Source organism: Ambystoma mexicanum, chromosome 10 (assembly GCF_040938575.1).
Source record: "Ambystoma mexicanum isolate Mex_15411 chromosome 10, UKY_AmexF1_1, whole genome shotgun sequence".
In the NCBI taxonomy this organism is placed as follows: Eukaryota; Metazoa; Chordata; class Amphibia; order Caudata; family Ambystomatidae; genus Ambystoma; species Ambystoma mexicanum.
Window position 1 is genome coordinate 504,186,576 of NC_090932.1, and position 20,910 is coordinate 504,207,485.

The following is a 20,910-nucleotide window of genomic DNA, read 5'->3' on the forward strand; positions in this document are numbered from 1 at the left end:
GCAGTCTCGGTATCATAGCAATAGACAACATCCTGAAGCCACCCCTGAGGACTGGGTGAGCGACCCTTTCCCCAGGACATAGCCACCCTCCTGCGCGCCAGCACCAGCAGCAGTCTGGCTAATCGTCTTATTGCAGGCTGCAGGGTCCTTGTGCTTCCCAGCAAGGCAACAATAGGATCAGGCTCCAGCAGTTCCCCAATAATCTGCGAAATTTTTGCTAGCACCTCTACCCAGAACCTAGATATCCGTGGGCACTCCCATGCCAGATGCAGGAAACCTGCCGGAATAAATTCACATCTAGCACATGCGTCCAAGGTGGTAGGAAAGTGTTTGTGAATCCTGGCCAGAGAGTGATATGTCTTTTTTGGTTTGCTTTAGTGCATACGTCCAGTCCTCATCCCTAATAGGGCCGTCCAGAGCTGCCTCCCACCACCTTTGCGCAGCCTCCCCCTCCCGTGCCGTGCCTACCACCAGTCCTTTATAGATTTGAGAAACCAGGTAGCCCTCCACCTGCGATTGAACCACTCCCTACAACACTGGCCACACTGGCGGTTGCTCCGGAAATGTGGGAAGAATTTCTTTGAGCGCCAGATGTAACTGGAAATACAGAAAGACATCTAATGCCGAGCTGCCCCCTCGTTCTCTTGCCTGCTGAACTGTGAGGAACACCCCCCTAAGAAGAGATCATCAATGGTCTCAATTCCCAGTTTACTTGTGTGCCTTCCCCGCCATTTTTTTCCAGATTGCACAGGTGATCCTGGTGATGTTGATCGCCGCTCGCAGGTGGGCTGGGGACACCAGAGCCCTCTCCACCTGTATGTACGGCCTCACAAACTGTGTAGCATACCAGTGCTCAAGAAACTGAGCCTGCGCAGCCCAGTAGTACTGTTCCAGATCGGGTGAAGCAAGTTCCCCCCGGCCGTTGGTTGTGTCAGTGCCGTATATGCAACTCTAGCTGGTTTCCCAGCCAACAGCAGGTCAAGGACAAGCCCCTGCAGCCTTCGGAAAAAAAGTGCCCGATAGCATAAGGGGGACGTTATAGTAGAGATAAAGGAATTTGGGGTTACCAACCATGTTAATCAGGGAGACCAATCCCATTAGTGGGCAGGAGCTGCTGCCATATCAACATTGCCTCACAGAGGCTCCCGACGACCCTTCCATAGTTGTCCCGGTAGAGGTTGTCCCGGTTACGGACACCATTAGCCCCAGATAGTGGACTCCAGTGTTCTCCCACCTAAGAACAAATTTGTCTGCAAATGCCCTGGTCTCCTCCGTCTGGGGAAACAGCACAGACTTTCTGTGATTGATTCTTAGACCCGAGAAGGCCCCAAATCTCAACACCTTTCTCATGACCTCTCCCATGACCGGACATAGGTTGTCCGCAGGGTTATCGACAAAGAGGGCCACGTCTTCCGCATAGAGTGATATAATCAATCTGTGAGGGTCTAGGCTCAGTCCCCTTTGAATATGCCGGTCCCTGAGGAATGCCCCCAGCGGTTCCATTACCAGGGCGAATAAGAGCAGAGAGAGGGGGCCTCCCTGCTGGGCCCCCCTCCCCATCACAAAGCCTGCAGACCTTGCCCAGCCCACCACAGTTCTCGCTAAGGGGCCAGCGTAGAGAGAGACCAGTGTCTAATGTCTAATGAAGTAATGGGCGAGTCCCATCATCTGCAGCCGTCAGACCCCGGTGACTTGGATTCCGGGAGCTCTTTAATTGCTGCTAAAATTTCCTCTTAGGAGATCTCTTGATTCTGAGGTTCTCGGAGGGCCGCTTCCACCTAGTAGAGTTCTGCCCCATCCAGATAGTCACGTAGGGCGTCCGGGTCCCCAGAGTACCGGGAGCCATACAGTTATTCATAGTAGGTCAGGAATACCGCTGCTATTTCCTCCTCTTAGTGCACCAGCCCTTCCTGGGAGTTCCTTATACAATCCACCTGCAGGGTTCGCCTATCGGTGCATTCAGTCTTGCCAGAAATGCCCATGGCTTCTGCCCTTCCCCGTATTGGCGTACCTGTTGGCCGCGGGCTAGAAATCGAATTTCCCGGTCCGCCTTGGACCTAAACTTGTCTAACGCCTCGCAGAGCTGCGCCAGCATCCTTGGGTCCGCTGTTGCGGTATATAGTCTCTTTATTCGAGATGCCCTGGCCATGAGCTCTCACCTGATGTCTCGTAGAATCCCTTTTTCCTTGGACAGACATACCCCTCTTATATAGCACTTGAGGCTTTCCCAGAGTACCCCCACTGTGTAAGCTGAGCCCTCATTTCTCTGCAGAAAGATCTGGATTTCCTCTCGTAGTTCCAGGGGAACACTGGATCCTGAAGTGCACCCGGCATGAACCTACAAAAGTATCCTCCATGTCCTCTCCCCCCGAAACTACAGTCCAGGAGTACCGGGGAGTGGTCTGACAGTGTGCACAGGAGTATACAACTATTGCCCCATTGGAGCACCCCCCTCTCGGGACACCAGCAAGTAGTCCAGCCTAGAGCTAGATCCATAAACCCAGGATTGATATCTATAATCCTGGACCTCCCTGTGTTGGTGTCTCCAAGCATCATTTAGATTATATACTGCACAGATTTCTATGACCCGTAGGCCCCCCTTAGTAGCACTGCCCCCATTCACTCCAGATTTATCTTGTGCAGGATCCAGCACTGTATTCAAATCTCCTCTCCAAATGATGGTTGCCCCCTGGCAGCCCGCAAGCTGGACCATGACCCAATCAATCACATTTGGGTTGTCGACATTAGGACCATAGGAATTCACCAGAGCCACTGAGATTCCCACCAGAACACCACACACAAGGAGAGCTCTCCCCTCATCATCTCTCACCACTGAAATCTGGCAGAACGTAACCCCACAGGCTATCAGGATGGCCACCCCGCTGGCATACGAGGAATAGGAGGACCTATGGCATCCCCAGTTGGCCCCCCATTTGCGCTCAGAGATTGGGGTAAAATGGGTCTCCTGGATGAAATCTGCATCGATTTGGTCCCTTGTAAGGTGTTGCACAATTTTCTGGATCTTGGAGGGGCTGTTTCCGCCCCTAATATTCCATGTAGCTACCCGAAACTCAAATGCTGCACGGCACGCACAGGATTCAAGAGACTACCCCCGCTCGTACATCCATCCACCCCAGAGAGTGGAGCGCTGCTGCTCCGTGTAATATGGCCGTGTAGCGCACCGTAGGGAACCTGACCCCTCTCAACCAGAACAATCCTATAATGCCCACCTGTCCTCTCGCTCTTCCCTATTAAGACTGTGACCACTATACCCCTCCCATCCCCCGGTCAACACACCCCCACGGGCAACACCCAACCTGCCCGTTCTCCCAGCCCACCCAAACCAAAACATTGCCGTGCACTGGACGCTAGGGCCCAGCCAAGCCCACGGGACTCCACCGCCCGCAGGCGGTATATAAACAAACTTAGGTAACTTTTTGAGAATCATTGTATCAGTGGTCATCACACAGCAATAAATGCAACTAACTTACATCAGTTTGTGCTGAGTTCAGTCATCCTGGGTCTCCCCGGTTCTCCCTGGCCACCCGGTTCCGTTCCTGCTCGCCAGCTCTGGGTCTTGGGTTGTTGCCGGGGGACGGGGTGTCTGCCGATCTCATCTAAGAATTAACTTGCTGCCTTTAGCGTTGTGAATAACGGAGTCCTCCCCCTGTGCTGAATTTAGAGTTTCACGCGGAACAGCATGGAGTATTGGATGCCATGATCTGTCAGACGTCTCTTGACCCCCATGAAAGAGCGTTGCAAGGCCTGAACCACCGCGGAGAAGTCCGGATATATGTGGATCTTGTCCCTGTCGTATTGGAGCTCTCCTTTTGTTCTGGCCAGTCGCAGGATCGTGTCCCTATCTCTCTAGTTAAGGAGGAATGCAAAGATAGGGTGGGGGGACCACCCCAGGTATTGTCCGCACCGCTGGTATACAGTGGGCTCTTTCCACCACAAATTAGGTGGACAGCTCAGAACCCCGAAGAGTATCTTACATAAGGTTTCCACAAACTATTGAACTGTCTGTTCCTCTCCCGAACCCCCACCAGGCGAATATTATTTCTCTGGGCTCTCCCTAACGAGGTCTTCGTTTTTTGCCACCACAGCCTTTATCTGCACCAAGAAGGAGACTCTGGCCACCAGCAAGACCGACCCATCCTCCAGCCCGGAGACTCTGCTCTCTACCTCATCTAGCCAGTTGCTGTGTTTGTCTAGACAGTGTTGGAGAAGGTCGACTTTGGTGAAGAGTGAGTCCAGTTTCTAGTCAAGGCTGCCAATTCCCGACTTGAGGTCAAGCGGGATCTCCCTGATGTTGATCTCTGGAATCTCAGCGGTCTGCCCGATCCTCTCCCCGACAAGTTCTGCCATCTCAGCCTGCTGTTGTGCCCTGAGTGACTTGGGGGAGGTTCCTCCTGGAAAAGTGAGTTTGCGCTGCGACTTGTCTGCCTTGCCCATATTACAGGGGGTTTTTCCCTGTTCCAAGGGTTGGGGAGTATGCCTGGGGCCACCTGGCCGCAGCTCCGGACCGGCCGGTGGCATGGACCTACGCTAGAGTGTTTGTCGTTAATAGTGGTGGCCCCCGAGAACGTCTGCCGCTGACCTCACCACGTGTTTTGACAGTGTCCTGCTCCCCAGAGGGAGGCATATAGCATCAGTCAAATGGGATCTGCAGGGTCCACAGTGCCTTTTTCCGGATTATGGCGTGCCTTTCAGTTGCGGTGACCAGGTCGCCCCCTCAGTATATTCAGAGATTAGGCTCTGGGTCAGTGTGTGCTGCATTTGATGGCAGGCAGGCTGGCTGTCTCTCTCGGAAGATTTCACTGAGTGTCCTTCTGAGAGAGGAGAGAAACAGATAAAGAGAATTTACGTTCCATGACTGAACAGCTGAGTTGAGTGGGAGTACCGATTTGCAGTACAAGGGCGCACAGAACCCAGCATGCTTTTTGGTGCGTTCTAGTAATAATTGAGATGCGTGTTGATTTGCCTTGCGAGTGCATTTTGCAGACGGTTGCATCCATGAAAGTTATGGTCACATTTATGAATGTAGAGATGAATATGATGCCCGCAGGTGGAACATAAGAAATACATATTACACTGTACCACAACACGGAGTGCTAGAAAGTGATTATCATATTCTAGCTGAGTGCATTGTGAGTTTTTAACTGAGAGCACTGAGACATATGGAGATGGTGTGATGTTCCATTAGGCTTATCCAAGACTCAATGACGCGTCTGGTTCCAAGGAGCTGGTTTCAATTCTCACCTCCGCAAATGCTTTTTGGAATCAGCCTTTTTTTTATTGTTTGGTCCTTTTACTTTGATGTACTCAAGCAATGACAATAATAAAAACAACAAAAAATTAAGTTAGTGGTGATATTTAAAATCACAATTTGTGCAAAGGTTTGGACTACCATTTTTTATTTAACACTTTTTGCAGTAATTTTGAATTGTGACTTTCCAGTACTTTAGTGGCCTGATTTGGTGGCAGGGCACCTGTCTTGGAGATTGTAACTTCTTACAAACTAGTTGACAGCTTGACACCTCCTCACACAGGATCTTGTTGCTGAAAGGTTTTAACATCTTGGGGAGGGGAAAAGAAGCTTGAGCTGAACACAGCTTTTGATTAAGGTACCTGTTGTGTATTAGTACATCGGAGAGGGGCAAACACTCTGATTGACCCTCAATGGGTGCTTACCCGGCCAACAAAGACTCACTAGTTTCAGTTTCAGAGCTCGGCGTCCCGCAGAGTTCCTTCACTTTCCTCGTCAGGCCGCCATGGAAAAGGAGAAGGAGCTACGTGTAGTCCATTCAACCCCTTCCATGGTGGTCGTTTTGTTTGTTTACTTTTTGTTCTATATTTTTTAGGCCGCCCTGGAAAGGGAGAAGGTAGTATGTGTAGCCCCTTCTCCCCGATTCCTGGTGGCCATTTTGTATGCATTCTTTTTTTAGAGTTGAGAAACGGTTTCAACGCTTAGTACCCGTGTATAACATGCTGGGGTACTAATAGCAATAGAACACTCAGAGGTGGGGCATTAACCCAATCTACTTGCTTTGCTCAGGCTTCGAACTATCGCCCTCAGGACATTACCCTACCGGTAATGCCCCTTCTCCTCGGGTTCTATTGCTCAAGTGGAGTGGGGGTTAATTAAAAAGTGTTCTTCACAGTAGATTGTTTGTTTTTGTGCTGTAAGTACAGTAGTAAATACTAATATATCCCATGCATGCACGCTTTACTGTAAACATTCCCTGGGCTTATTTCTGTTTTTTATTTTCTGCACACAAAAAAATACATAAAAGTACATGACAAAAGCAGGAGTAAATCAGAAATGAAAAACCATAAGTACATATTCAGTAAATCCTTCAATTGTAAAATGACTGATTTGAGAAAAGTAGCAAAGGTGGAAAGATCAAGTCATTTCTACCAGGTTCATTAGGGATCACCCAATTAGACATTCACCCAGTAGATGAGGCTCACAAAGAGTGCAAACCATTGTCCGTAATCTATCAGAGGGACACTGGGCTTCATTACAGGGAGGGCGGTAAGGAGTTAACGGCGCCGGTGAAGGTGCCAGAGCTGTTAACCCCTTACCGCCTCATTACGAGATCCGCTCGCGGGACCCACTAATCCGTCTGGTTTCTCCCACGAGTGGCCCAGCATGCTAACAACGGGCCCGTCATTAACGGGCCTGTTGTTAGCATGCTCCCCATTCCCATTGAGCCCTATTGGGGCTCCAATGGGAATGGGGATGGACCAGGGCCGGGTTCCCTGAATGGGTAAATACCGGACCCTCCAAGGTCGAAATGGCCCGGTATTCCCCCATTCAGGGAACCCTTATTGAGGGCAGGGCTACTTCCAAACTCATAATGAGACCCCTTGTGTTTACTTTCAACCTCACTTCCACTGCATCTAAAAAGAGCAGCAAGCTACAAGCTTGAAAGGATACCTGTGCCACATCCCTCTCCCACTTGCAGCATGCCGACGTCAAGGGCCACGGCATTTGAATGATGCAGCTGATTCGACTGATAAAAAAAAGCTAAATGTACTGTAAGACCTCTGCACTAACAATGACCTTATTCTGCCTGGATCTGTTTTTCACACAAAAAACAGACATCACCAAAGAATGTTTACTTAATTATGACGCCATCTTAATGTCTGTGTGACAACAAAGATCTATTATGTTAGAGGACACACTGCATTTCTACTTACAATTTGGTGGGTGTATTTAAATCTGTACATAAAAATAAATGTGAAGCATTGCATCATGCTATGTTTGCTCCCGCTCCCTACCTATATGATGGCAGATCCAGATCCAGATGGCGCGCACCTTTTCTAGGTCAGTATGAGCCTCCAGGAGCAGAATTCTCAGCAGATCTTCCGGGTCACTGCTCTTCACATCTACCTGTAAGCAAAGCAGTAGTAGGAAAAGGAATCATTTCATATCCGAATGAGAATTTGTTACCATATGAAGACTATCCCCTGCCTTTCATCCCCTTAGGCGAGATGACATTTGGGCCATTTAAAATGAGGTCATTTTTAATATGGATGAAATATTTCTGAAGAGAGTGGGTTCTTAAAACTAACTACATCAATATTATTTTGCTGAATATTGCAGTTGTCACACAGAAACGTGATTTATTTATTGCCGGTATAATGAACAGACCTAGCCAACAGATGGCAACTATCTATATGGAAGAAGAAATACAACATTCAAAGGTGTACGCAATGCATCAGAGCTAGTGAATTAAACTATTGGGGCGTCACCATGCTTTGGTTTAGATAGGACCTAGAAATGAAGCTTTAAAGCAGAAATATTTTTCTGAACAGATATCCTTATTCAGAAACAATTACAATTTGAACTTGTTTGAGAATCTATTGCATCTGGTCCTGAGTCAATTCAATCTGTTATTACAGTATATGTGTTGATAGCTTTGTATAAGCGGGAGAAAATAGACTGCCATGGGAGCATATGTCATTCAAAGCTTTCTACTCAGTATGCATGATCTGTGCTGTGGTCTGTAATGCTGTTGACTCTAGGAATAGCACATCAGATTCGTACCCAGCCCGATTACCCATATTCGTATACATCAATTAAGAAAGGTATGCAACTAGTATAGTAAGTTGGCAGAGGGGCTGTCAAGGTTCAGGCCACGGCATGTGAGCTCCACTTTGGTTCAAGTGGCATTTTCCATGGAGGCTGAAGATGCATGCCAATTCCCAGTAAACCCTCCAGTCACATGACCTGTGTACGAATGACGCATATGCCGGTGGGCGACAAAGCAGTGCAACACACTCCCAGCTGGCGTTGAGATGGTTCCATGTCATTTCATCGCGGGATATTTTTTTGCTGGGTTTTTTACCGCGCTTTTTTTACGAAAAACCCATCAATTTTTTAACATTTCTTTTGGTTCCCCCCCAGACCCCTATTTTCTTTCATTTGTATTTATTCCCAAACACCCACACCCAATATATATAATTTACTAACCCCCCTTCCAAAATTCGATGGGTTTTTTCGAAAATAAATTGCGTTAAAAAACCCTGCGAAAAAACATCCCGCGATGAAAGGACGTCGTACCGTTGAAACAGAAGCACAGCTTCTAATAAGAAGCACTCTGTTAAGAGACCCATTGGTCAACAAACTTGTTGGTGAGTCCACCCTGTGTGTTTCCAGTGTATTTTCCTGTACTTTTGTATTCGCTTCTCACTAGCCTTGATTTCTGCCGTGTATGACCCTTGGCCCGTTACTGGACTGTTTTTGCCCATCCTCTTGCCTCCTTTCTGCCTGCAAGTACTGTGTATGACCATTGGCCTACTCTTAGACCGGCCTTCCTGTTCCTTTGCCCTTGGACCACTTGTATATTGGATACTTACTTGGTTTTTGGATTTCTGTTGGTTCTTCTTCTGGACTGCGTTTGTTTTGGCAACCGAACTTTGACTCTTCTTGGATGGTGAACTGCTCCCTTAGCAAGAGCCCTCGTGCCATTAGGGGGGCCCTTGCGTTTTTTTGTTAGTTTTTGCCCATTTTCTTTGGCACGATTTTCCCCATCCCTTCTTGGACTTCCTGGCTTCTTCTGAGACTTCATTGGACGCTTCACAAGTACTTGGCTTGTGTAATTAAGGTGAAGGGTATTGGTGGGTCCTGAAAATCGTACTTTGTCTTCACCTTAGGGCTCATAATCATCCCTAGCCAGATGACTCCGTGGGCGACTCTGTCCTACATCCATTTGGTGGGTTTGGGACACCTGGTTAGCTGCCCGGCACACTCACTAACAACCTAGATCCCAGACCTGCATTGAAGGACTCAGCGCTGACAGGGGTTAATGACAGTTCTGTTATTGCTCTATTTGGATGGCCATTTAATACTGTGTGCTAAGCTCCCCCAATGTACCACTCTAGGTAAAACTGAATCACATTTTCCAAGACATAAAACTTGGACGACCATCAAACACAGGCAACATACACACTTGCCTATCCAGTGCTGCAAAAGTTGGTCTAAGATTTCCTTATAACAAATTATGAGCATTTAACAATTAGTTTATGAGGATAGTTCATATTGCTTCCCAACAGATCATGCTGAAGATAGGCCAATACAAAGAGTTATCTGTCCAACCTGAAGGTCATAATTTTGAATGCTGAAAATGTATGGGTACATGAGCTTAAATTGACATTAGTTGTAAAAAACCATAAATACATAGCCAGTCAATTCCAAAGGTGTAAACAGTTTGAATTAATTAACGCAAGAGTGGCAACAGTGGACATCAAATCATGAGACAAGTTCATTAGGGGTCACCCAATCTATCAGACATTCATCCAGTTGATGAGGCGCACGCAACTTGCAAACCCTGGTCCTCACTCTATTGAGGACTAGGGACTATAATAATAGTTAATTCCGTGTTCTTTTGAGGTGCCCTGAAGACCAGAATCTTCCAACAAATTTGAATTCTTCTATATTGCTGTCAATGGGTAAGCCATCAAGATGCCAAATTGGCAGTAACTCAACCTGAAAAAATGTGTTTAGTAATAACAAAAAGAATAATATTACATCAAAATATAAGAGTATTGTCACTGAATCCATGTCCCCCCGTTAGGGAGATTTCTCACACAAGTGCTTAATTCCCTCTACATTAGAGCCTTCCAGCTCTTTTACTATATTTTGGGGCTTGGAACTTTTAATTTTCAATGTGTTTTACTTTTGTGTTCTTTGGTTATGGAGTGGCACATGAGTGTCTTTCAGACTCCCCAAGGTTTAAGTACCTACCCTGAGACCGACTATTGTCTCCCAGGGCATGTAAAGTTAAATTGACTTTACTAGTATCTTTAACTGTTCTGACCCAGCACACCCTATCTTACTATAGAGTGCTGGAGGGGTTGCTTAGCTTCCCCTTAGTCAAAACACTCATGTAATAGTAAAATGTTACCTTTTCTTTAATGGCTGGTGGAAGTGGTTTAAATCAACTACAGTGATTTTTTGTTACCGCTAACAACGGTAGCTAAAACTCAGGGGTAGCAATGTTTTTCAAAATGGTGCCCCAGTCCCATCTGTAAAAACAGACTCTGGTCATCTTTTTTCGCCATTTCTTTTAGGAAAAGTCCTTCTTGTGTGTAACTCTGCGTGCCAAACCAGCTTTGGTCCCTTTGTTTGTGCCCTTTGGCGTGCTTCTCTGCTGAATCCCTCCTCTGGTGCCAGAGTGTCTGGGGTGGACAGGATGTGAGGGAGGTGCCCGAAACTCCCTGTGCTTAGTCTCCTAGGAGACCTGAATGCACTCTGATGTAATTGGCTGGCTGACTGTCCAGCAATGACAGCCACCCTGCTGGGTGAGTGACAGCCAGGCTGAATGAATGGGGGGAAAACTGTTTAAAAGCAGGTCTCTGGGACTTGGAAAGCAGAGTCGACCACTGAAACAAAAGAACCGAAGACAAGCTGAAGGAAGAGGACTGTTGCAACTCCTGGACGACCGGTGAAGCCCTGCTGCAGGTCCGAATTGCCAGAAACTCCAATCGACAGAGAAGCCCTTCAAGGTTAACTTCTTCCGTTGAGTTTGGTGGGAACAACCAACTCACAACCACCTGCACACCATCCTATTCTGGTCGAATTTTCATCAGAGTGCTGTTGAAAACCGGATAGCCAGAGGGAAGGAAACCAGCTTGTGGACTTTAAGGCACTCACACCTTAAACCGACGCATTGCTAGAGCTTTTGGCCTCTTCCCTGGGCAGTGCAGGAACCTCCCGACGTCCTCCTTCTTATCCCCACGACTGAAACACAGGAACAGTGAGATCTGTTAGAACTGCCAGGAACAACTGCCTCAGCTACAGCTTTCTTCATTTAAAAAGGTACTGTGCAAACACGGTCCGGAAATCTTTTCAGCCATCGAGAAATTGCGTGACACTTTCCTCAACTACGAAGGCTTGTCCTACCCTAAACATGTGTCAAACTTTTCGCCTAGACAAATTCTTTAAAAATCTGTGGCAAAGACTTAACCGTTATATACCAGAACTGTGCTATCCTATACAAAAGACTCTGAACCATTGACTTTGGCCCAGGCCTGTTGAGAGGAATTGTTGGTTGTATTTAACTGAAACCCTTTGCCCTGCATATGAATGTATTTGGGCTGTCTATTCTTATAACCTTGTCTTGTCCCTCCTTTTCTAAGTATCTGAAGTGCCATTTTGCTCCTACTTCATTTTTGAGACAAACTTGTTCAGCTACTTACCAGTTGGATTTTTGTGGTGTATTAGTGTGTGATATTGAGCTGCTTATGCTAGTGTAATGTTTTATAAATGATTGAGTAAATAAATGTATATTCTATTACTAAGAAACCTTGAGTAAGTGTTTACTTGAATCACTGTATTGGTTGGTCCTTTGTCTAACTTGTTCTACTGCTCACTTAAACTCTTGAGATAAGTCTGGCTGCTCAGCCATCGCTACCACTTTACTGTGTAGTACAGGCTTGTACCAAAGGTGAAATAGTGCTTACACTTATAGTCCTAATTACCTGTAGTGTTCCCAAAGGGTACTGCAGGTGAATCTGCCTAACATCCCCAAACCCCATTCCCCAGATCCTTGCGAGCCGACATGTCTGTGCTGTGATCTTAGACTCATAAAAAGCATGATCTGCTTTCTATGCCCAGTGTACTCTGTAAAGAGGCAGGAAAATGATTGTGCTGCTGAGGAAGAAAGGGTAAGGAGGCGATGGGGTATGGTGGGGAGTGGGGTTAGAGGGCATAGGGCTAACTCAGTGATGGAGCGGGGGAGGCGTTGTCACACAGGGAACAGAGTGGAGAGCAGAGTGTTAGGGAGAATTCTCATAAATGGCTAATTTCCCTTACCTAAAGAGTCCCCCAGCAGCTTTGCTGGATTTTCTAGGATTTATTCTTTTACCTGCTAAGAGTGTGAGCCTTTTTTCCCACTCTTACGTGTGTTTTGCTGTGTGTATTTTTACTGTTTCTGTGATCTTGGGCACTGCAGCCTCACTTACTCCATGTGCACCACTTTTTGTGTGTGTTACACAGCACCTTCAGTGCAGTGACACAGGGCTGTCTTTGAGACTTCCCACTGACTCCATTTTTCTGGGGCTGACTCCTGTCCCCCAGAAACAGGTAAAGTTGCCATTAACTTTATATAGTCACTTTAAACCACAGACCCAGTACACCCCATCTTACATGGAGTATTGGAAAGGGTTAACTCTTATCCCTTTTTGTCTGTGCCTATTGGAGCCTTGTTTCGCTCCCTTAACTTTAAGACTTGGCTGGTGGCAGTGGTAACTACCCTAACTTTCCTACCGCGATTATCTTATATAAACGTGGTATTGTTCCAGGCAATTATAGTAGCCTCGAACATAAACCCGCTTGACCAAATACATTTTATTTTGGTTCAGGCTGGGTTTATTCGCCATTTCTTTTTGTTAAAGTCTTTCTCATGTTTTTCTCTGCGCGCCAAACCGGGGATGATTCCTTTGTTCGCTGTCTTTTCGCGGGCTTCTCAACAGAAGCCCTCCTTAAGGCGCCTTATAATCTAGAGGGGCAGGATGTGAGGGAGGGATCTTCGGAACCCCTGCCATGGGTTGCCTTAGTAACCAAAGTCGCACTCTTGTCTGATTAGCTAAGGGGACTGGCCTTGCCAGGCCAGCCACCCTGCTGTGTGATTGACAGCCAGGCTGTATGAATGGGGGAGAACTTCATAAAAAGCAGGTCTATGTGACTGGAAGAGCAGAGTCGCCACTGGAACGAAAGAACCAACGAGGAACTGGAAGAAGAGGACCCCTACCATGACTGAACCGCTCAGTGAAGCCCTGCTGCAGGTCCGAATCTCCAAATCCAATGACAGAGAAGATCCTCCAGGAAACTTCTTCCCTTGAGCTGGTGGGACAAACCAGTTCGCCCAAACTACAAGCCAGGACCCCTCCTCTGGTCGAATTTGCTGTGCAGAGCTACAGTGGGCCGGATAGCGAGGAAGGTCGGACCCTGCTTGGGTTTTAAGGAGCGCACCTTTTATTCCTTGATTTGCTCAGCTGCTGGTTTCTTCCCTGGATGGCGCAGGACCCTCCAGTCTTCCTACTTTGTGTCAGCCCGACAGTCGTTTCAGGAACCATGAGCCTGCAGGAACCACCAGGAACATCCGCCTCATCTACAGCTCCCTCTCCGTTTTAAGGTACTGTGCAAATCTGGTTGTCCGTTTCGGTCAGCTGCGGTGAAAGTGTTTGAAATCTTTCTCCAATCCGAGGGCTTGTCCTTCTCTTCTCTTTGAACTAACTTTTCTACCAACCAACCTCGTCCGGAATTTGTGCCACAAACTTTACCGCGAACTACCCTGAACTGTGTGATCTGGAGCAAAAGACTTTTGTCCTATTGACTTTGGCCCTAAGCCTTTACTATCTGATCTCCTCACTGTAGTCTCTCTTGTTCTATTACCTTGATTACTTACCTGTTGGTTTTGCCTAATTTCTTATAACTTTGTCTTTCCCTCCCTTTTAAATTGCTGGAGTGCCATTTTGCTCCCACTTCATTTTGTTAGCTTAACTTGTCTGGAATTTAAGGGAAGTGGTGTGGTGTATTTATGATTGTGATTTTTGACTTGCTTAGAAAGGTGAACTGTTATACAACTGATAAGTAAATAAATATATATTCTTCTACTTAGAAACCTTGAGTCAGTGTTTGCCTGAACCATAGTAATTGCTGCCCTTTGCGTAACTCTTGTACTGCTCACTTACTCTTGAGGTAAGTCTGGCTGCTCCGCTACTGCTACCACTATAACTGTGTAGTACAGGCTTGTACCAAAGGTGAAATTGTACTGTCACTTTTAGTCTTAATTGTGTGTAGTGTTCCCAAAGGGTACTGCATATAATTCTGCCTAACACAGAGGAGAGTACGGGTGAGGCTGGGAAAGAGGTCCTGGCATGAGGTAGTGAAGGCACTTGGCTGTGGCAGGGGAGGATGAGTATGGGGGTGGAGCCCCCATTGAGTGGTGCGGTGGGAGGTGAGTATGGGCAGAGCACCCATAGTGAGGGGAAAGTAGCAGGTGTGTGAGAAGGAGCCTAATTGCTTAAAGGGATTTGGTGAAGATGGAATTCAGAAGAAGAGTCAGTGAGCAGGATTTGGGGAGTCAGGGTCAGCGGCAGGCAACTCTGGGAGTCGTGCTTTAGTGCGAACACACAGATCTAAGCAGAAACCTCCATTAAAACTTGTATTTCTTGTGAGTATACTCTTTTTTTTTTTTTTAGAAATCTTCCATATGACAAGGAGCATAGTAACATTTACATTTGTATCTGCTCTTCCTCCCACTTCTTCACAGAAAGACAATTTCACAGCAGTTCCTATTTTTCCCCCCAAAGGAGTCTGGTGTGATGATGACACATTTCCAGAATCACACTCTGTCTGTTTACATTCTAAACATTTGCACCATCTTTCATTGACCTTGTAATTTGTACTTTGTAAAAATAGCTTTAACCCTCCCAATCAGACACAAGCAAAATAGATGCACTATTGAAGCTAAACAGTATATGACACTATCGTAGCTGTGTAAGCAAGACTCAGCTGGATGTAGTACTTTAAAATGGTTTACAGTCATCAGGTTTCTTGTGTTGCGGCTACATTGTGAAATGTTCTACCCTCTCTGCTGTTACAGCTTTCCAGCTCTCTGTATGTAGATATGTTGCCTTTCTGTTTATTTCTACAGCATCCTGTTTTACTGTAAGATTTCCTCCCACACTGACTCTTCTTGTCCTACAGGTGTTTTTCCTCTATGGTTCTCAGTGGAATACAGTTGCTCTCTTTCCAGTCTATTCCCTTCTTTTCACCAATGCCACATAGTTGCTGAGTTGACAGCAACATTGTATAATAAGTTTTCTGTTTGTTTGTTTGTTTCTTGCTTTACTCCTCAACCTATGCCCAGAGTTATATGGGCCTGTACTTCAGTGCTCTGAGTTTTCTCACAATTCCATGAATTAACTGTGGCAAGGCCAGTAGTCTGGTCTTGTCAAGAGGGGACAGGGACACCTCTCTCTGGCCAGGGCTGGGAGACCTACCAGGAAGTAACCCAGAGCCGGGTCTACCCCTGAGCGGGCTGGTGGCAGCTGAGAGGACACCAGTTCCTGCCCCCCACCCTTGCCATCAGATGTCTTTACTGTACAAACTTGCCTCAAACCAGACCTTTAAGTCAAAAAGCTCATCAGTTGTTTTCTGTTTTTGCTAAAGTAAACGTGAAGAGAGAGCACAATCGTCCAGTGCCACCCGGTAGCCGCATTGAGAGACCAGAGAGCTGCATCTGCCCCAAAGAGAGCATTTCTTCCTCCAGCATCCCACATTAACAGCACTCGAACGCTAAATGGGGCAAGCCCACACAATAAGATCAAGAGACCAAGGAAGTTACAGTGAGGTCTACGTGGCTGCGAAACAGACTGCACGCTGCTACCGAGCATCAGTGACCCACACCCTTGCACAACAAATAGTTCCCTAGACCACCAGGGACAAAACAGGGGGGTAGCAAAAACGTAGGCAATCTGCTAATAGAACTGCCATCATTATTTCACGACGGGCCTGAGTAAATAAAGTGGGCGTGGCTTAACTCGCCATTTGTAGATCTCCAGGGTGTGGATGGCAGGGCCAGATTCGTTAGGGGAAGAGAATGAATGGAAGGAGGAGCGGGAGCATAAAAGACCTGACAAGAAACAGGAAGGTCTGTGTTGTTCAGATGAGGTCAAAGATGTAGAAGGTGGTGGACTAAGACACCACTAGGAGGAAGGAAAGAGCTGCAAATTATGTAGGTGATTTCTGGGAAAGGCGAGGAATTGGTTGGTGAGTACAAGTGGCACTGTGGTTTGAGTGTGTGCATGATCAGGCATATCTGTGAACTGAATGATACTGGGCAAAAAGAGGGTGTTTGTGTAGTATGGGAGGGGGTAAAGAAATATGGAGGGAGGAGTAGTACAGAGGGAGAAGAAGTAGCATAGGGGGGAGTAGGAGTGCCTATGGAAGTAGAAAAGGAAAAGGTCCAAAGGACTAGAAATCCTATTACTCTAGGAATATCAGGAAAATCACATATATGATGGAAGGTCATTGTGAACTCTGTTATGTCACAGATGGCACACAAATCACTCCAACACACTTAGATTGTTCATGGTTGTATATTTTAATCTTGAGGCCACCCCTCTCTCTCTAGTCTTGTTCTGACCCTCCTCCCTAACCCAGGTGGAAGGGGGGAGTGGTAGTGTGAAGGGTGGACTTGTAGTACAGAGGAGGGAGTAGGAGTAGTGTGGAGGAGATCGGTGTAGTGTGGAGGAGTAGTGGCAGTAAGGAATGGATCAAGGAGTAAAATATAAGGGTGTAGCTAAGGCCTAGAGAGTGTGAGTGACATTGGGATAAAAGCAGAAAGGGAGAGAGCCAAGGTGGGTGGAGATTGAGGAGATTGAGGAGTGAAGCAAGAACACAGAAAAAGAGAAGACAGTGAGCATGGCTGATTGTAACCAAAAGTTAGCAAGGCACATTCCCCATAAAACACTAACAACTGTTAGAGTAGGGACAGATAAGAAGGCCCTGAGGGAGCCTAGTCAGGTGACCTTTAGGGCACCACAGTGAGAATGTCAGCCTTTAGACAGTGTGGGCCAAAATTCATTAGGGGTAACCTGGGGGTTACAGGTACCTGGGTTAGAGAAGAGGTCACAATAAGACTACAGAAAGAGGGATAGCCCTAGACCTCATTTGTTTTCTCAATAAAGCCCCTTAAACTATCTCAGAGAGATGGCATAATTTGTGTGCAACCTGTGACATAACAGAGTTGGCAGCAACCTTCTTTCTTGTCTGTGATTTTCCTGATATTTCCAGAATAACAGGAATTTTAGTTACTTTGGCCTTTTTTATTTTCTGATTCCCTACTAGTCCCTGATATCTGTGTAATTCTTGGCCCATAATTTTCTCTGTACTTAGTGTTCCTGTGTGCCTAGCTAGGGCTAGAATAGACCCTGTCTTCAGCCTTTATTTAAAGTTATTTCATTCTGCTTCTATTCTATGCCTAGCCATTATCAGGTTACACTATCTACATAATTTGGTCTGTCTTCAGAAGGAATTGGTACACTATCAAGCCTCAGTTAGGTACCTGTAGTGCAACATCTTGGTTAGTAATATGAAGTGAGACTTCTGTTGCTTTCACATAGTCGGTTGGTGTCTTGCCTGTTCCAGTATATGGTCCCTGGCTTTACCTAAACCCTGATCACAACAGTCAGTTCATCATACCCAAGTGATGACTCTGTTATATGATGGTTGTGAGAGTAATCTGCTTACATGGACCCAAGGTCTTTACCTAATCTCTCAGGTGACCCCTTATCATATTCAAGTACATCACTTATTCTGATCATCCGTCTTTCATGTTTCAACCTTGATCATCCTAATTTCTACCTTGTTTCTCTATATATGCTAAGTGTTACCTCAAGAATTCTCTTGAAACTGCAGTGCCTCTCTGTGATCTCTGACAGCCTACCCTGTGCTCCTAGGACAAGAGGTGATTAAATGGTTAACTGTGTCCCAACAGGTTATGTAGCACATCACAGCATGATATAATGATGCCATACCACACACAACACTATTGTCTGTTTGAGAAGAAGGGTGAAATGTCCTGATCCAATGAAGTGGCATAGTCTGGAGAAAAAAATGCCACCCAAGTCAAAAGTGGGAGAGATTCTTTCCTTATGAGTGGGGGTGGCAGAAAGAAGGGCTCTGACAAAGGGATGCCTCATTATGGAATGCCTGGATCCCCTTTCAGCTAGCACATGGAGTGGTCCCCCAGTTGATGCTAACAATAATGACATGGACCTGACTGCCCCTGAAGAGCCACCAGAGAGATTGCCATGGGAATAGCCCATGAAGAGACTCAGAAAAGACTAATGCCCTTGGGGAATCAGGGGACTAAGACTGAACTAACAGTGAATTGTTTAAATCTCAGCAAGTGCTATTTTCCTAGGCATGAATGTTATAGCTCTCCCTGAGAGAACAACACATGGTAGTGCCTATCTTTATTCAATGGTCTACTCATTCTTACTTCTTCTTAGGGAGTTGAATGTGGCATGGCCCAACTACTGTTCTCAAGGTCATTCCATTTAGATTAGGCCTGGATATATGTGCAGCTTTGCCTGCTCCAGCATAACCAATTGTGAAATCTCCAGAAAAGGTCCAGGAATGCAGCTGGCTTTTCGGCCAAAAGGAAAAGGCATTTTCTCAACCAGAGGCAGGAAGTACCTTTAGCCTGGAAAATGTTCCTAATTATGTGTATGTGTGTAACATAATAATATAAAATCATCACCCAAATATCAAAATAAATATAGAATTCGAGGATGGACATAGATCACATAGCTGCCTTAAAACCAGCTCTTTACTGAGTTTGAATCTGGAGTGGCCCATCACTTGCAATGTATAGAAATGCCCTGAAGGATGTCTTGCATCAGCCAGCGAAAAAAAACAGTTTACCGAAGATAAGTCCTGTGAAAGAGTTGATCCTTAACCTAGGCTGTAATAACTGCTGGTCACAAATGGATTTAATTAAACCCATTAACAAGAATAATATATTATCAGAACTTCGGCTGCAGTAGCTGGAACAGAAGATTAACACTAGCATTCATTCAATCATAATTATTGGGAGCACAACTTAGAAATTCGGTATGAGCGACATCTTGAACTGATTAAGCCTAACTTGGCCCGCAAGGTATATGTTCAATTTAGATGTGGTACCCAACCCTTAAGAACTCTACACTTTTTTTAGTGGGGCAAGAGTGATAGTGAGTTTTGCCCCCATTGCTCAGACCAAAAGCAAACAGAGATCCATTTTCTACTTATCTGCCCCAGGTATCTCACTTTGGGAAGGCTCTTTTTGAAACCACAATTTATTGATTTGAACATGTGAGATACGTGTGCAGCATATAGGCCTGCAAAAGCACAAATGATGTAATTCTTGTGCTTGCAGTGGCTTGTTTTATCTTACACACTTGGTTAAATAGGAAGAAAATTATACCCATTTGTGGATATGTTGATCTCTGGTCTAGTTATATTACAAGGTATTTTACTATGTTCTATCTTAAACTGCAACAGATTAACATTGAATGTGAAGGGATACAACATCATGTTATACAAGGGGTCTCCCATTCTAGATTGTAAGAGATTGGTTGGAACTTTTGTTTTATTGTGAATGGTCTCCGTCCTATTATTCAAATCAAATATTATCATAAGTTTATTTATTAATTGTATTTATTATAATTGTACTATTGTGTTATGTGACTTTTATGGCAACATTGCTAAAATAAAATGTTTATTGATTTAATTTGAGGATGAATATCTTCATCAAAAATCTCATGTAACTTTTGTTAAATTGACAGACAGACGCGACTTATGAATAAAATGTGCATTGGGCTTACGGGTGTAGGGCCAGCAGAACACAAATGGAGGCAGCTGGAGCCAGCAGCAGGTAAATGGGGGTGGGCTGGTGGTTAGGGTGGTCCTGGGGGGGTCGGAGCCATTGAGCGCAAAGGAGTACGGCAGGAACCCCCGAAAGGGACCTGAAGAGGGTTGGATAAAAAATGGCAGACCTTGAGGATGTGGCCTTTTTGGTCTGGAATCTGCAAGGTCCCTTTTTTAACCGGCCCTCGGAAATAGATCCATATTAATACACTGTGTATAAGTTTGGTCACAGGAGTTATTGCCTTGTAGTGTATGTTTATTATTGACTTGCTTAAAGATTAACCTGTGCATAAATGTGAGTCGATAATCACACTAATGTTCCATATAGAGGGTTGTGTGAGAAACCTGAAAGTGTCTCACTTACTAGTCCCTGGGGATCTGACATCCAGGTGGAGCTCAGTTTACTGAAATACAATTTTCATTTAATATTTTAGAAGAGATTTGTATCTTGTAGTGCAATTTTACAATCAAAATAAGTAAGAAGGCAATCTTTATGGATATTTCTTTTTTTATTTTAATGATTTGTATTGAAATATATAATACAATAATACAGTCATTGTTTTAGAAACATAATGCAGTAATCCATTGGTTAAACTGTTAAAAGACGATAATTAGAAAAGACAAATTCTAAACAGCAAGTAAAAGAATGCACCTTAAGCTTTTTTGTCTTATAAATTACTTGAATAATGTAGCATTATAATTAAACAAAAAAGAAATATATAACCATATATTGTGAACAACTTAGCATTGAACGGTTTCTACATAATGATAGATTAAGTACGGGGAGACAAACCAGAGACAAACATAGAACAAACAAGAGATAGAAGGGAGAGGGGGGAATCATGGGAGCTAAGTAAAGAAGATATGGCACTTTAGCATATAATAAAAATATTCAATAAGGTATCAGGAGTTAAATATAGGAGCATCCAAGGAGTGTAAGAGATAGGAAGAGGTCACATTCCATGTGTGGTTACATT

The 20,910-nt window shown here is 45.4% G+C and overlaps 1 protein-coding gene across 1 annotated transcript in view; it reads right to left on the reverse strand.

Moving 5' to 3' along the window:
* Positions 1 to 20,910, reverse strand: part of LOC138491513 (kyphoscoliosis peptidase-like) — a 929,435-nt gene that overhangs the window by 451,209 nt on the left and 457,316 nt on the right. Inside the window, exon 3 of the mRNA XM_069618050.1 lies at positions 7,288 to 7,399. Coding sequence (XP_069474151.1) covers positions 7,288 to 7,399 — 112 coding nt within the window. The remainder of the gene's footprint in view (positions 1 to 7,287; positions 7,400 to 20,910) is intronic.